The following is an 18,374-nucleotide window of genomic DNA, read 5'->3' as shown; positions in this document are numbered from 1 at the left end:
CACTATTGATCAGAGAAATGCAAATTAAGACAACTCTGAGATACCACTAACACACCTCTCAGATTGGCTAAGATGACAGGAAAGATGATGATGAATGTTGGAGAGGATGTGGCAAACTGGGATACTGATACATTGTTGGTGGAGCTGTGAATGAGTCCAGCCATTCTGAGGAGCAGTTTGGAACCATGCTCAGAAAGTTATCAAATTGTGTGTATCCGTTGACCCATCAGTGTTTCTATTGGTCTTCTATCCCAAAAAGATCTTAAAGGAGGAAAAGGGACCCACATGTGTGCAAAAAATGTTTGTGGCAGCCCTCTTTGTAGTAGCAAGAAACTGGAAACTGAGTGGATGCCCATCAGTTGGAGAATGACTGAATAAGTTATGGTATGTGAATGTTATGGAATATTATTGTTCTGTAAGAAATGACCAGCAGAATGATTTTAGAAAGGCCTGGAGAGACTTACATGAACTGATGCTGAGTGAAATGAGCAGAACCAGGAGATCATTATACACGGCAACAAAAAAGCCTATATGATGATCAGTTCTGATGATGTGGCTCTTTTCAACAATGACATGATTCAGGCCATTTCCAGTGATCTTGTGATGAAGAGAGCCATCTGCAACCAGGAGAAGGATGTGGGAACTGAGGGTGGATCACAACATAGCATTCTCACTCTTTTTTGTTATTTTCACTTGCATTTTGTTTTCATATTCATTTTCTTTCCTTTTTTATCCGATCTTTCTTGTGCAGCATGATAATTGTACAAATATGTTTTCATATATTGAATTACTTACTATCTAGGGGAGGAGGTGGGGAGAAGAAGGGGAAAATTTGGAACATGAGGCTATGCAAGGATCAGTGTTGAAAAATTATCTGTGCATATGTTTTGAGAATAAAAAGCTTTATTAATAATTTTAAAATAAATCCTACTTGTTCAAGATTTTTTTCCCTAATATTCACTAGGGGAATTGTTTTATACTTGGTTTAGTTATCACCACCATGTGAGAGAGGTTACAACAGACAGCATAGTGATATTAGCTTGCTGTATTTTGGGAAATTTACATACATATAGATATGCAAATGCAAAGATAATAATGTATGTAAGTTTGGGCAAATATCAAATTTCTAATTTTTGTTAAGGATGGGGCTACCTTTCTGCCAAAAAAATAAAATAAATCTTTCCAACTAACAGCAAAAATAATTCTTGGATTAGAAAACTTTCTTTTGGTACTTCAAGAAAACCCATGATATTCTCTATAGTTGCTACCCATTGACTGAAATACCTGATAAATTATCCAGTGATTTCTATATATTGCTAACTCATAGGCATCTTGTCAGCTTATATCCATTCTTTAAAAAATTGTTGATCTTCTGTCCTTCTTTTGCTATATACCACTGCCATTTTATAATAGTTGTAGCATCCCTAAGAACTCTCTTAAACAAGTAAAGCTTTTTTTTTTTTAAAGAGACATGTTGACTATGTCTGAAAACATGACTCCACACCTGTAATATACCACTTTTTTTTTCTGATTTATTCAACAAGCCTTTGTTGTGTGTTTATTGTAATGTCAGGGACTATGCTATGTGCTATTAAGACAAATGCAAAAAGAAAATTTTTTAAAAATGGTATCTGTCTTCAATGACCTTACACTACAACGACTGTTTGCAAAAAAACAGATATATATATACAGTGTAAATATAAGGAATCCTTAGGATGTGAGTCAGGAAAGGTCTCTTGTAGAATGTGAGATTTGAGCTGTATCCAGAAGGAAGGTAGAAAAGCTGGGAGGTGAAGAATGATAGAACATTCCAGGAATGGAGGCTAGCCAATAAAAAGACTGGATTTGGGAGATATGTCTTCAAGTAGGATGATTGATTGCTATATTAAGATTTCTAAAGTAATTATTTTATCATTGTACCGAGCACATTATTTTGCTTCTTGATTACTTATTTTTGCAGCAATTTATGTGTACTTCTAAGTTTCTTTGAATTCTTCATGTTCATCATTTGAAATGTTTTAGTTATTTTCCATTATACTATATATATAGCATGATTTGTTTAGTTGTTTTCGTCATGGACACAATTTCTTTCCATTAGTGATATCATTGAGGTAACATATATACAGTTTAGTAACTCTTCTTTAATATGGTTCCAAAAGTTTCCCAGAGCAGTTAGACTAATTCACAACTCCAACAGTTAACACTTCTGGTCTTCCATTTCATTTGCCTTGAGCTTTTTGTTCATGAGTGTGAAGCAATAATAACTTTCACCACTTAAAGAACTTCAAATGCCATTCTGTTTTGGAGAAAGTTCACTCCAAAGGTTTCATCAGAAAAAGATAGTAGACATACCTTTAGGAGCAAGTCTTTCGTAGTTCTCTTCCTCAGAGCAAAAATTGGAACCTAAGAGGATGCCCATCAATTGAAGAGTTAGCTGAATAAATTGAATTATGTAATTATGATGGAAAATTTTGTTCTATGGGAAATGACAAGTAGATGCTCTTAGAAAGAGTGCTTCATAAACTCAAGCAAAGTGAAATGTTCCACGTACAGAGTAAAAGCAATGTTGTGGGATGATCATCTGTGAATCCAAGACTACTCTGAAGGACTCATGAAGAAAAATCCTGTCCATAAAAGAGAAAGAACTGATTGTGTCTGAATACAGATTGAAGGATTCTCTCTCTTTTTCTTGAGGGTTTTTTTGGGGGGCGGGGGGAGGGTAGTTTCTGGGGTTTTTTCCCAACATAACTTTTTTGAAAATATTTTGGATAACTTTATGTGTACTTTCTTAATAGGTGTTGGGGGTGGGGATAAGGGAGAGAATCTGAAATTCACAGTATTAAAAACAAATGTCAAAATTGTTTTAAATGTAATGGAAAAAAATAAATTAAAAAAAAAGAATTATACAACTTTAGACTAATGTACTTAAAACACATCTGCTATTTATTGTTTTCTACATTTTTTCTAATGTATATTTTAAAAATGTATCTTATTGGTATCTTCCCCCCTTCTCCTACTAATTTACCAACCATTCGTCCATTCCTTTTCCCCTTCTTCCCCAGAAGCCCTCAGAATAAATTAGTGGGCATCTCTGTAAATACACCTTTTTCTGTTTCTTAAAAGTTAGTTACTTCTCTGCCAGGAATTAGTTTTAAGATCTTTCAGAGTGGTCCTCCCATGTGTTGTTTTCATGCACTGTAGACTGTTTTCCTGATGCTACACTTTTAATTCTGTCATTTAGTTGGACTTCTTATGTTTCTTTAAATTACCATATTGATCATTTCCTATGGTATTCCATTACACTCATATAATATAATTCCTTTAGCCAATCTTCAATTAACTGGTACCTGTTTTGTTTAAGTTCTTTGCTATTACACAAAGTTCTTTTATAAATATTCTTGTATACATTCACCCTTTTCTTCTATTCTTCATCTTAGAGATACACATATACAGATTTGTATAGCATAGTAATATTGTCATAGTGTGTTTTGAGAGGAAGGGGAATGACAGAGAAAGGGGTTGATTTAGTGAGGTAGTTGCTAATTTTGGAATGTGTATGAATCAATTTACATTTTCATCAACAGTCCTTTTAATGTCCTTTCTCACATTCTCTCTTCAATAATTGTCATTTTCTTTTTTTTTTTTAATAGTCATTGCCACTGTAATTATGAGATGTAATTTCATAGTTTTCATGTAAATTTCTCTAAGTATTTAGGGAATTTAGATTTACAGCATTTTAAAATAGTTTGCGTTTCTTTAATTGAAAGTTGATTTATAACAATTATAACAGATCTATAACTTGACTGTTCAATTGGCAAATTGTTCTTGTTCTTTTGTCTAGATTTTTAAATAGCTTGGATTATTAGCTGTAATTATTCTGCAGTCTTCCTTTTAATTGAATTGAATTTATTTTGTTTATGCAAAAACTCAGTATTTTGTAACCTAAAGTTTTATTTTAATGATCACCTGTTTTTTAATTTTTTAATTCTGAATAAATAAAAGTCACTTCAATAGCACAGAAAAATAAGATTGCATATGGAAACCATGAATCTCTAAGCTATTATATATAATATATAAATTTAGCATAGAATTTTTAAATCTGTCCAGCTTGACTCTGTTTCCTTCTGGCCTTCTTAGGCTAACTGCATCTTAAAAAATGTTTTCATGATTGTCACCTTTTGTTTCTTTTAATCATCCCTATGATTTCTCTCTCTCCCTTAAAAACAAAACAATCAAAGCCTTTGTAATAGGTATATATACTCAAGGAAAACATTTTGGAGATTATTTATCTCTGAAATGTCTCATTCTGTTTTGAATCCATCACCTACTTCTCTGTCACGAGATTTATGCATGCTTCCTCATTGTTTTGCAGTAATCTATTGGAATGTTCGTGTTCTTATGTATTTGTGAATTCAAATTCGAAATTTGCTGTGAAGATTTTTCTCATTTCTCATTTTAATTCTTAGACTGCAGCTGCTTTGCTTGTGCAAAAAGTTTTCACTTTTATGTTACTTCAACTGTTCGATATATATATATTTTTGGTAATTATCTCTCTTAGGCTAGAATTTTCATATTATATTTAACATCTACTGGTCATCCTGCCATCTGGAGGAGGGGATGGGGGGTAAGAGATGAAAAATTGGAACAAGAGGTTTGGCAATTGTTAATGCTGTAAAGTTACCCATACATATAACCTGTAAATAAAAGGCTATTAAATAAAATAAAAAAAAATTCAAAAAAAAAGAATTTTCATATTAGCCATAATTATGGAAGATAGAGTCCTTCCTTCTGTGATTTTTCTATGAACTTTTATATCTACATTGTTTGTCTATTGTCTTTAGAGACAAAAAAGGAGAGAACTTTTTTCATTCTCTTTTTATCTCTACCATATCGCCCTCATTTTGTACAAAAATATTTTACCTTTTGTAAATATCAGCCACCCAGAGCATTCTTTTACTTTGGCACAGTAAACAGGCCAGCATAATCCTGTTGTGTAAGAAGTAAGTTTTGTTGATTATATTCTTCTTGGTTTTATTCTTTTTGCCTCAGAAGATAACTGTTTTGCTTTTTAAATCTTTTTAAAGGACACCTCAAGATCATTTCTGGGTCTGAATCACTATGGAAGTTTGGGAGTCATACAGTAATAATTCTAGCAAGGCAGTGGTATTCCCAGGTCATTTTGTCCATCTTATCCTTTTTGGTTATAGAAGGCTGATCTCCAATTAGTAGAAGCTCTATTATTAATGAGTTTACTTTAATGTGTTCACTATTTAGTACATGGTTATAAGAGTTATTCCTTTCTAAATTGAACTTGTTAAATGGAATTCTAAAATCCTCTAGCTTTATATGATGTTCAAGAAGAAGCTTTTGTTTTGATTCTTTTATTTCTTAAATTTCTTTTTTTTTTTTTTTTTTAATTTTCTAGGATACCAAATTGTGGATAATAATGGAATATCTTGGTGGAGGTTCTGCATTAGATCTAGTAAGTATATATAACCTTAGTGTTTCCTCATGTAACTTTTTCTTAGGGAAACTTAAAAAAAAAACCAAAAAAAAACTTTGTTAAATTTTTATTTACCTTTATATCCTTTTGCAGTAGTAATATTTACATCAGAGGGGCCCCCACCAAATTTACTCTTAACAGAATTATTTGATTTAATTTTTCCACAGCCTGAAATTACAGTAATAATTCTGAGCCCAATTTATTTTCTTTAACAGGATATTAAATATTATTAGCAAATGAACCTATCTTTCACCAACCTAGTAACATAAGAGAACTTGATGAATTTTATTTCTCTGACAATGAAGACCTAGCATCAGTGATTCTCATCCTTTATATAACTGATACTCTGTAATTCATTACATTTGAGCTTTAGAAGCTCCCAAATTTCTGTACTCTCTGAATGATGAATTTCAAAATTAAATTAAATTAAATCTTTGTTTTGAAAAAAATTTAAAGACCATCCCTTGGAAATATTTAGATGTTATATCTGTTACATAGGATTTGGCTACTTCTATTGTCAGGATTTATAACTGACATTGAGCCTAATCTTAAATGATTTTTTTTTTAAGAGTATGGCCTCCTCTGTGGAAACCTTCATTTAGGTCTTCTTAAGGCTTTTCCTTGGATTGGGGTAGGAATCAATCCTGTGATTTTAATAGCAGAGGGAACTTTCAGATGGAGAAGTTCCCTCTGCCAGTGCAGATTGGTGCCTTCTTTGCTAGTCATGCACTAAGCGTGACTTGGCCAGGATCACATATCCAGTGGTGTCAGAGGCTGATTTTGAATTTGGGTTCTTCCTTGCTCTGAGGCTGCTTCTACTTTACTACACTACTTTTCTTACTGTGAAACATAAAGATGTATTGGAAGGTTGGGTTTTATTTATAGTTGTGAAGATAGGGAACATTTCCCAGCTTAAGTTAATTACAATTTTACATGTAAAAATTCAGGAGCTAGTTTTTGACATTTCTCCCTGTTAATAGTTCCATTTTTAAGCACAGCTGTAGCCTGGTCCTGTCTAGGCATAGGGCCTCCTATTTCTAGATTTTGTTGGGCAAGGTCATTAATAACATCAGCCCGTTTCCACATCCCTGAATTCCATTTGTAGAATCTATGTTTGCCTTAGACACCTGCTTCTCACACCCTTACAACAAACTCTTTTCCCAGGTTTCTGACAGGCAACGAATAAGTTTGTTGTCATTGTCTCCCTTATCAATATGCTTTCTGGGGCATGGACTTGTAGACATTTGAGTGCCCTTAAGTTCATTCTCTAGGTAGCTCATAGGCTTTCTCCCCTGGACATGGGCTATCCTGGAATGACTGTATTTCTTCTTTTACTTTTATGGAGAAATTAGTGGCTAGTAGTCAACAGTGTCTGATTCTGCCATTTATGATGAATTTAACTTTTCTAGATATGGAGTTAGTAATCTCTATTTTCACAGAACTCTTTAGAATTTTGGTAAATTCTGTGGATCCCGTAGAGTTATACTTTTAAATAATTGAAAGAAATGCCAGTTTCAGAGGTTATTGAAAATAAAGATGATTTTTTTCCCCCATACAAGTCCATGGATGTCTTGAAATCTATCCTCCCTAAATCTCTAGATTTATATCTCTCCTTCTCTGTCTTTGGAGATCATATGGTTTATGACACAAGGGGAAGAGGAAGGAATATGTTATTATTTCATATGGAAATCAGGATGGAAAAAAATAGAAAATTAAAAATGAATTCTGAGAGGAAAGGGTCATATATATGTAGCAGTCTTGAAGTTTACAAAAGATTTTACTTACAATATTTTGAAGAAGATAATATAAATATATTATTTCCATTTTACAGACAAGGAAATTGAGATTTAGATTGTCATTTGTTTTCAGTTAAACAACTGGGAAAGAATAACCAGAAAATTTAAACCTAGATCTCTGACAAGTCCACTCTAACACTAAACTGCTTTAAATGCATCTGGACTCCTTTAGGTGACAAACAATTTATTTTCAAAAAAATATTTTTAATAATGTTTAATAATTTTTTCTTAAACAGTAAGATGTCTTTAAATGTTAGACATCTGAATTGTAATTAACAGGAAAAAAAAATCTTTTGATATTGGTCTTCTGGTGGAATGTTAATTCCTTGAGAAGTAGGGTTTTGTTTTGTTTTTGTCTTTGAATTTCCAGCATCTAATACAGTGGGTTGCATGAATCGAGTGCAGAAATATTTATTGGAAATGCATTTGGAAGATTTATTTTGGACATCTCAAAGAGCAAGAGGATTGATGTAAAAAATAACATGCTGGGAGCGAAGCCTAAACAAACAAATATAAAATCACCCATAACATATCCTATGCTGCTACTTAACTGTGTGATAAACACATTAAATATATTAACATCTTTTTACTTCCTCATTTTCTTGGAAAATAGTACTTAAGGGAAAGTTAGAGTTACATACTAGCCAGATTTTGTAGAATTACATATTTTAAGTTAAAATTTCATTTTTGCTATTTGTAAAATTGTTTAAAGAAGCTGTTTTTCTTGCCATCATTGGCAAAATATTCAGATCTCTAGACTCTGATGATGATGGTTACTAAGATTGTTGAAGAGCTTATTGCATATCTTATGGACAAGATGTCCTCTTGCCTTCTGATTCTGAATTTGTAATCTCATTTGAGGCGAGTACTATAGGGATTGTACCTATTTTACAACTAGAGTGTATCATGACTGTATTAGAAGCAGGAATCAAAACTAGTTTTCTACTGATTCCACAATTCTAGTATTTTTTCTCTTGCACCAGTTCTTCAGTTTTAAGACCACAGTGGTTTAATTATTTTAAATGGATTTTGGGGGACAGCCATGGTGAAATGGAAAGCTCTCTAGCCTTAAAGACATGACTTAAGTATTTGGCTGCGAGATTTGAGAGAGTTTAAGAAAAGTCTTTTGTTTAATTTTGGAATCAGTTGTAGGCTACTAATAGAACAACAAAAAAATGTTTTATTGACATTGTATTTTTAACACTCTGGGCTTGCTAACATAGGGGATTTGGTCATTTATTTGAAAATCTCCTATTTGATTGTTCTTGAAATAAATTTATAAGTAAATTTTATTTAATAACATCTAGTTCAAGGATAACAATTGTATCATTTCTTTTTCATGTTGTTTTATTTTCTTTGTGTTTTTATCTCTCCTCCCTTTCCTATCCTTAGTGTAATTGGGGCAGAGAAGAGAGATCTTCAGTTATTTATATTTTCTGTAAATAGATGTTTTGTAGTTTTCACTGTGTATACCAGGGCTGGGAAAGCTTTTTTTTTTTCCTGTCAAAGGCCATTTGGATATTTATAATATCATTACTTAATTATCAACTTATAGAACTCAAGTAGTAGGAGGTTGTAACTAGTTTTTATCTCATCATTGCCAGCAGTTGCCTTAGGAAATGATTTCACAGGCCCAACATGGGCCAGATGTTCCCCAGCCATGGCTTAGGCCATGACAGCAGTGAGTAATATAATGATTCCCATAGAACTGTGGAATTAATGGAAAGGTGATGATATCTAGATGGTCAGTGGATAGAGTGCCAGGCCTGGAATCGGGAAGAACACAGTTCAGATTTGGCTTCAGATGCTCGTTAGTTGTGTGACCCTGGGTGAGTCACTTAAGTAACTTATGTTACCCTCAAACACTGGAGAAAGAAATGGCAAATCAATGTCTTTGCCAAAGAAACCCCAAATGGGATCAGGAAGAGCTGGGTATGACTGACATGATGGAAAAATAAGATAATGTTTTGATGTCGCCTTTTTCTCTTTAAACATTTTAATAAGATATCTCATTTTAGAAAATACTTCATGCTAGATGATAAAAGTAGAATAATTTAAAAAACCTTTGAAATGTGTTAACAAGGATAGGGATTAGTAGGGGGCTCTAGGAATGCTTCTGGTGGCTTCTGTGAGCTAGAGACATCAATTCCTTTGACTTTGACTGTTCCCTTCTTACAGGGACTGGATAAATGTTTTTTGAGGTGTGGAAAAGACATGAAGGATGGTCACCATGGCATAGAGCTCTGTAAAGATAATTTATGATTAGGGGTAGCCTGCTGCAAAGAAAAGACAACTCTTCTTTTCTATTCTTACCTTTCTTTCCTTCTTTTTTTGTTATAGTTCTAGTGTCTGTGGATCTTTTGCCTAATATCAGTTCTTAAGTATAAGAAAAGCTCTGCTTGGTCTGCCCTTTGGATAAATCTCTTAGCATCAATCTGCTTGTTTTGGATTGCAGTCACTTGCTCTGCTGGCAGTGCTATCTGTCATATTTACAGAGGGATAGGTATCCTTGAGATCTTTTTTCCCATATGCCTTTCCTTCCTCTCTAGGCAAAGAATATCTCTGGTACCTATAAACTATATTGTTCCTCTGATTTTCTGTTTCAGTAAGACTTTTGTGGGAGGTCACTGAAGAGAGGGACAGATCATCTTGCTACTTTAACAAAGCTAGTCATAAAGACTTTCTGAGATTACAACAAAAGTAGAGAGATATAGATGGGTGTGGGAAAAGGGAAAACTGTATAACCATGAACTAGTCAACTACTCCAAGCCTCAATTTCCTAATTTATAAAATGGGGATAATATTAACAGCAGCTACTATTTATAAAGTGCTTTGTAAACCTTTAAAGCACTGTATAAATGTTAACTGTTACTGTTCTTTTGACAAGCCATAATGGATAAATTTAGGGATTAGAAGAAAATGCTTCCTTGTTATGACATGTATTTTTTCATTAATTCCCTTCCTATCTTGTGATGTTTCTTTTTTCTTTCTTTCTTTCTTTTAAATAGCTTTTTATTTACAAGATATATGCATGGGTAATCTTTCAGCACTGACAATTGCAAAACCTTTTGTTTCAATTTTTCCCCTCCTTCCCCCGACTCCTTCCCCCAGATGGCAGGTTGACCAATACATGTTAAATATGTTAAAGTATAAGTTAAATACAACACATGCATACATGTCCATATAGTTATTTTGCTGTACAAAAAGAATCGGACTCTGAAATAGTGTACTAGGAACCTGGGAAGGAAATCAAAAATGCAGGTGGACAAAAATATAGGGATTGGGAAAATTCTATGTAGTGGTTCATAGTCATCTCCCAGAGTTCTTTCACTGGGTGTAGCTGGTTCAGTTCATTACTAATATATTGGAACTGATTTGGTTCATCTCATTGTTGAAGATGGCCAGGTCCATCAGAATTGATCATTATATAGTATTGTTGTTGAAGTATATAATGATCTCCTGGTCCTGCTCATTTCACTCAGCATCAGTTCATGTAAGTCTCTCCAGGCCTTTCTGAAATCATCATTTCTTACCGAACAATAATATTCCATAATATTCGTATACCACAATTTATTCAGCCATTCTCCAGTTGATGGGCATCCATACAGTTTCCAGTTTCTGGCCACTACAAAAGGGTTGCCATAAACATTCTTGTACATACAGGTCCCTTTCCCTTCTTTAAAATTTCTTTGGGGTATAAGTCCAGTAGTAACACTGCTGGATCAAAGGGTATGCTCAGTTTGATAACTTTTTGAGGATAGTTCCAAATTGCTCTCCAGAATGGCTGGTTGTTGAATTTGGCTTTGAAGAGATAATTGTTAGCTTTGGAGAGAAATGTGTTGGTAGTTTGATACCACTTCCTTAAGGGATCTCCAGTTACATTCTTCTCCCCTTAGGTCCCCTCAAATTATTGTAGACAGTGTTAATAATTTATTTCAAATAATGATTTTTAAACCTATGGATAGAATATTTAATAACAACCACTAGCATTTGTTTAGTACTTTAAGGTTTGTAAAGCATTTAATAAATATACCATTTATCTTTCTAACAATCCTGGAAGGCAGGTGATATTATCTCCAGCATAGAGATGAGGAAACTAAGGTAGACAGGTTAAATGACTTGTCCAGAATGAAAAAGTACATCACTGTTGGATTTGAAGTCAGGTCTTCCTGACTCCAGATTCACACTCTTTGTATTTGGGAAACAGAAATCATTAATGAAGTCACTCTGTCATTGTTTAACTTTGGGATCATCTAGTCTGCAAAAAAATAAAAATAAAAAAAAAGGGTATTGAACTATACAATCTCTAAACTCCTTTCTAGCTCTGCAATGTTTTGATTGATTGGCATTATAATAGGGAATGTGATGGATTAGAAATCAGAGAGCCTGGTTTTGAATCCTGACTTTTGTTTAATCCAGCAAAACCCTTAACTCTTTCTGTACTTCAGTTTCCTCATCTATAAAATGAGGACATTGACCTAGATGGTGTATGAGACTTTGAGGCAGAAACCAGGTTGCATAATCAAAGTTTTGTAATATCTATTTAAACTCTGGGGAAGCTTTGTTTATTCATAGGTTGATGATCAGATCCTTGAATCCAGTCTTCATGACTCTAGGACTAGCCCTCTCTGCTCTTACTTTATACCTTTCCATTTCCATTTTAAAGATGAAAAAAATTGTGACTGTGAGGGAAGTAGCTTCTCTATGGCATAAATTCCAGCTTTCCTTTCCATTATTTTAGATAGGTACATAAAAATTTAAGGTTTTAAGTGAAATTATCCAGTATAATAAAAGCTGCTTCAGGCCAGGTACTGCTTTTCATTTTGTTTTGTTTTATTTTTATCTTTAATCCCTAGCAAAATGCACACATTTAATAAATATTGTTAAATTTCATTTGAATGAACAATTTAGAGCTAAATTGGATCTTGGAGAAAATATGCTTCAACTCCCCATTTTCCTTATGAGGTGACAAAGACTTAGGGAAGGGAAATATAACTTGGCCATCATCAGGGAGCCAGGAAGTGGGCAGAGCTGGGGTTTTAACCCAGGGTCTTAGATTCCAGGTCCAAAGCCTTTTTTATTTAACCATGAACTAACTGTTGAAATCTTTGGAAGAGTAACTGAAAAGAAAGAGTCAACGAAGGTGTTAAACTGGAAGAGGGGAGTAGACTTGATAATTAAAATAACAGTGAGAAAGGTGATGGACAAATCATTAGTTAAGGATGCTTTTTAAAAAAATTAAGTTATTTTAAAAATTCTAATAGATGAACAACTGTAGAAGGAAGTGAACTTAAAAGAGATTGTTCAGTTTTGAGTAAGTACATGAGCCCTTCATAAAGCAGGAATTACCATCTCTGTTCGTGAATTCTTGCTTTAAATTATTGAATGCCAGTAAATTGAAGCTCGATGGTTGAAACCAAAGACTGAAAAGATTTTAGCTAATTAATAAGTCAATCAGTATTTCTCTAAGAACTAAGTGACAGCTTGGGAATCTAATTGAGAAAGTGCTCTGCTGCTCTCATTGATCACTCTTAGTCACGAGTTTCAGGCTGAGTTGTGTGACCAACTGAAAGTGAGCACTCTCACAGCCTTCCACAAAGGAGAGGAAGGAAGCATCCTGCTCAGAATGTCTTTGTGAAGGCAAGGATTTTCTGTAAACCTGTTTGAAATGTCCAGATTCTTCTTGATGCTCTACTCTCTGGAAGCGATAGCAATGTATAATAGTTTTTCTGTGCTCTACATTCTGTAAGAAAACTTGCATTGTCATCATCGTTTTAATTTTTAATAAGTCACACATTTAAGTATCCTGTTACAAATAAAAGAATTCAGTAGAAACATTTGTTAATGATTAATCAGAAAAATTAAAATTGAAGAGTTAATACTGTGTTTTAGTTGAACTAGTAAAATGCTGGTCATGTAGCCAATTCAGGGTCAATCTCTCCATTTAATTTAGCTGATCTACTACTAGTAGTAGCTATACTACTTCTCCATTGTTTTGCATGCTACTTGACTATTTGCTTATTCATCACTAGAATTAAAAACTTTACCCGAAACTTGAAATAGGAGCAGGTAAATTCCCATGAGGTAATAATATTTACTATAATAATTCACATTTATGGAACACTTAATTGTTTTCCATGCAGTGACTTGTGAGGTGTAAGTTGTACAAATATGCCCATTTTATAGATAAGCTTTTGAGTTTATTCATGATAACACAGCTAATTTGGGAGTTGGGATTTGAATCGAAGGTTCTTGATGCTAAATTCAGCACTTAACTCCATTATACCACATTGCTTCTTATAGTTCTGACTTGGTTTGATGGAAAGAGATGGAAACTATAATTTTATAGTTATAAACTATATTATTATTCCCATTGATTTTGCTCTCTTTTACCACAAACCATTAGTGAATTGAGTATAGCAAAAATGCAACATTTTGTGTTTTGGTCATGCATACTTATTGTGTATCTAAGTTATATTTTAATATATTTAACATCTACTGGTCATCCTGCCATTTAGGGTGGGGGGGGGTAAGAGGTGAAAAATTGGAACAAGAGGTTTGGCAATTGTTAATGCTGTAAAGTTACCCATGTATATATCCTGTAAATAAAAGGCTATTAAAAAAAAAAAAATAAGCACTAACAATGAAGTTAAAAAAAAAAATGCAACATTTCGAATTGATAGATGGTAGAATTAGTATTTTAAATGTGTTTTTTTCCTGGCATAAACTTATATTCAAAGTAGAGGGAATTAACTTTTTACTGTTCAACAAACACTTTAAATAGTTAAAACGTAAAATTATAGTAAGGGATGACTAAGAGTTAACTTGTTCAGTGTCTTACTTTTAAGTACATTTATAAATTGCTGGCATTTTCCCTCACTTCCAGAAGTAAAATCTTACAGGAAACTGAAAGATCAAGTGAGTTGTTTGCTCATTTAGCCATACCCTCCTTTAAGAAAATAAAGTTGTATGGAAATACTAGGTTAGTATTATTAGCTGGAGTTTAAATTCTGGACTCTCAAGCACAACATTTGGAAAGGATTCAATCTTGGTTAATTGTAGAATAAGTTTTCAGCCAAAGGTGCATTGTGACTATCAGAATTCATAGCTCTGGTGGGAGGTAATAATATTTGTGAAATTATAATGAGAAAATGATTCAGGGTTTTTTTTGTTGTTCTTTTATTGTTAATTATTGTTAGTGTGTGTGTGTGTGTGTGTGTGTGTGTGTGTGTGTGTGTGTGTGAGAGTGTGTGTGAGAGAGAGAGAGAGAGTGAGTGTGAGAGAGAGAGAGAGTGAGTATGAGTGATGGTGGTGGTTTTATTTTGGTTTTGGTTTGTTTGTATGTTTTTGTTTGTTTGTTTTGGTCCAGGCAATTGGGGTTAAGTAACTTACTCAGGATCACACAGCTAGTGTCATGTTCAAGATCAAATTTGAACTCAGGGGTGCCTGACTCCAGGGCCCATGCTCTATCCACTTCGCCATCTAGCTTCTCTGATTTACATTTTAAAATAATTGACACTTAATTTTTCAGGAACTCATTGTGTAGTACAAAGTAGGCCTCTCAATGGTGTTTTCCATGAGGAAAGACATGAAGTATATAAATAGAGTGGTCTATGTTTATTTATCCATGCAACTGTGGATTTATCAGTGATGCATTTGACCTTAGAGTGAATATTTTAGTTTCATTTCCTTTTGGCTGTATTACAGATGCAAATGCTATTTTTACTTGAGTAAAAGTAGAGTATATTAGGCATTTTTATTCACTGAATATATGCAAAATTATACATACTTACAGAACAATACTGGTCATTTTGTTAAAGATTAACACCGATTTCCTGGATCTCTCCAGTCATTTGTCTCCTTGTTTCATGGCTTGAGATGTCCATTTTTAGATTTAAGTCTAGTTTCTCAGGAAAGTAATTTAAATAATTAGTGAAGAGTTCACTTCCTAGTTTTTCACATCTTGATGCACCACTGACTAATCTTGATCCAGTCATTAATATTCCTTATTTTTCTCTCTTGCTAAATGAGTAGGTGCTAGTACGATTGCTTCACAAGATCAAGAAGAGTATTGAGAGGATTAGAGAAAATATTTATAATTCTCAGAGATAAAAAAGTCAAAGAATTGTCACAAATAACTAGAATAGCATTAGGGACATAGAATTGTTATATTACTAAATAGTTTTTTTGAGACACTCCTTACCCTGTCTCCTATGCTTTTAAAATTCCTGATTTATTCTTTGTTATGTTCCTTTTAGGTCAGTGAATATCTTCTAAGTCTGTAATACAATCTAAAACATACATAAAATAGTAAATTTGATAGTGTACTGCCTAGAGTACTGGATCTGGAACCAGTGAGTCTTGAGTTCAAATTCCACTTCACATACTAGCTGTGGGACTCTGGGCAGACCACTTGAGATTGATCTTCCAAAGTTTCCTCATTCATAAAATGGAGATAATAATAGCACCTACCTCCCCAAAATTGTAAGGATAAAATGAGAATATTTGTCAGGTGCTTCGCAAACTTAAAGCATTATATAAAACACAAATTATTTGTCATCATCACCATTATATGGTGGTCATGCCAGTTGTGTGTATAGTTAGCACTTGCCTTACAGGGGATATTAATATTAAAGGTATTAATATTTGAATCAGTCCTCAAGCCCAGTCTGCCAGTTTAGTGACATGAAAGGACAAAATACCTTTCTTTGTGTTATTTTGAACCAACTTCTGTAGCTTTACCATGAATCTGTGGACTTTTTCCTCTCTATCTATCCTCAACCAGTTCATCCCCCTACAAGTTCTGTTTTTGTAGCTCCAAGTACATGAAGAAGAAGTGAACAGTTCATCCAAGCCTCTGTTTTTTTGAATGCTTTGACATTTAACTTTGTATAGATATTTGGATATTTTACTTTTAAAACTTTACCCCCAACTTTTTGGTGTGCTGCAAACACTATAAACCTAAACCATGTTCTTTCTTCTTTCTTCTTCTTTCTTCTTTCTTCTTTCTTCTTCTTCCTTCTTCCTTCTTCTTCTTCCTTCTTCTTTCTTCTTCTTTCTTTTTTCTTCTTCTTTCTTCTTTCTTCTTCTTTCTTCTTTCTTCTTTCTTCTTCTTTCTTCTTTCTTCTTCTTTCTTCTTTCTTCTTCTTTCTTCTTCTTCTTCTTCTTTCTTCTTCTTCTTCTTCTTTCTTCTTTCTTCTTTCTTCTTTCTTCTTTTTTTTTCACACATAGGTTCAGTTTAGATGCTGCAAAGGCATAAGATAGACACTTTAAAATTTCTTGACATGGCTTGATTTCCTGAGCTCTTTTAAGTCTTGTCTTAAGTTGTTATGCCTCTTTGGATTTTGGTTTCTACTTGTTCCCCTTCAGTGCAACATAGCAGATCAGAACTTAACCTAAGTCTGCAGCAGCTCAGGATTTGGGTCACTGAAACCACAGATCTAAAAATATTTCTTTATCTCTTCTTCTCTGGCCTAAGACTGACCATCTTTAGCAACCGATGGTTCACATTTGTAGGGGTGAAACATTAAACCACTCTCACCACTTTTTTCTCCCTTAAATATTTTTGGTAAATGGTTTATTGAGATAGAAAAGGATTTTTACATACCATGGATGACTGGCACATACTTTTTCATCTGGAAAACAGAAATGATAACGTCTTCCTTGAAAATAGAATTAGGAATGCCTCACTTATCTTAGCTGTGGAGTAAGAACAAGCCTCTATTGAATTTCCTCATTAAAATTTGCATTTATTGATGAAATTGTAGTTGTGCTCAAAACAGCCACCCGTACCCTAATACCTCTTTCCTTTCTGGGGGTTTTTGGGGGAAGTATTTTGTAAAAGCTAAAAACTCTATTGAAACATGAGCCATTGTCATTGTTATTTATATATATTGTGTGTGGTTCTGATCTACCCCCAACTCCAGGTAAATTATTCTATGATTGAAGGAGTCGTTTTAATGACTATCACCAATTTATATTTCTAACAGTTAGAACCTGGCGCTCTAGATGAAACTCAGATTGCTACCATTTTAAGAGAAATCCTGAAGGGACTTGATTATTTGCATTCAGAAAAGAAAATTCACCGAGATATCAAAGGTAAGAAAAACATGTTGCTTTTTATTCTCTTACAATTTGGGGTAATTTATCAAACTGCCGAGAAACTGACAGAATGTGACTTCTGGAGTTTTAGGGCTCTCTCCGTTTTTGGCAGAATCTTTTTTCAGCTAATAACCTTGTATTTATTCTTCTTAAGTACAAATGTTGACTTTGGGGAAAGGGGAGAGGGGTGATATGTTGTAAAGTTGTTTGCATATAAAAATGTGGTAAAACTTGATCCCCCTATCATAAAGATTCTTTATAGGTGAATTGGGATATCAACTCCAAAGTTGTGAGAAACAAAAGTAGGCCCCAGAGTTAAATAGTACATGACAACATTATACAAAATGTCACAAGGCAGTGCATGTTTTTGTTTTCTAGCTGCAAATGTTCTGCTATCTGAACAAGGGGAAGTAAAACTTGCCGATTTTGGAGTAGCTGGGCAGCTGACAGATACCCAAATAAAAAGAAACACCTTTGTAGGCACCCCATTCTGGATGGCACCAGAAGTCATCAAGCAGTCTGCCTATGATTCAAAGGTAAGATCAGAACAAAGCTTTATGTAATTTCCAGCTATAATCTTTTTTAAAGCACACTTTGAAACCTATTATAAAGTAAATAACTAGTTCTCTATTTATTTAAAAAAAAAAAAAAAAAGCAACCCCACCTCCTTTACATCTCTGAAGCCCCCTTTTGGTGTTGATCCAACCTCCATCCTCCCCTTTGTCTTTAAAAAACAATAGCAACAACATGCTATTCACTTTACTATCATTTGCCAATCTTCAGACCTGGTAGCTCCCATACTCAGTGATCTAAATGTTTTATGAAGTGATCCTGGGGAGAAGTTGAGAAACCTTTAGCTAAACTAGTTCTCAACCCTGGCTTTTTAAATCTCAGGCTAACATTGATTGGGTTACTTTGGTTTATAGCTAGCTTGCGCTTCTTGTACAATAAAACTTAATATTTAATAGGTTGCT

General features: G+C 33.7%; 1 protein-coding gene across 3 annotated transcripts in view; it reads left to right on the top strand.

The window, feature by feature from the left end:
* STK24 (serine/threonine kinase 24) overlaps positions 1 to 18,374 on the top strand; it is a 143,066-nt gene that overhangs the window by 91,702 nt on the left and 32,990 nt on the right. For all 3 annotated transcript variants that reach the window (XM_031958583.1, XM_031958586.1, XM_031958585.1), the window contains exons 3-5: positions 5,426 to 5,482; positions 17,289 to 17,397; positions 17,779 to 17,936. In XM_031958583.1, coding sequence (XP_031814443.1) covers positions 5,426 to 5,482; positions 17,289 to 17,397; positions 17,779 to 17,936 — 324 coding nt within the window. The remainder of the gene's footprint in view (positions 1 to 5,425; positions 5,483 to 17,288; positions 17,398 to 17,778; positions 17,937 to 18,374) is intronic.

Source organism: Sarcophilus harrisii, chromosome 3, assembly GCF_902635505.1.
Source record: "Sarcophilus harrisii chromosome 3, mSarHar1.11, whole genome shotgun sequence".
NCBI classification, from domain to species: Eukaryota; Metazoa; Chordata; class Mammalia; order Dasyuromorphia; family Dasyuridae; genus Sarcophilus; species Sarcophilus harrisii.
Note: the sequence above shows the minus strand (reverse complement) of the source record. Positions and strands in the feature narration are given on the sequence as shown.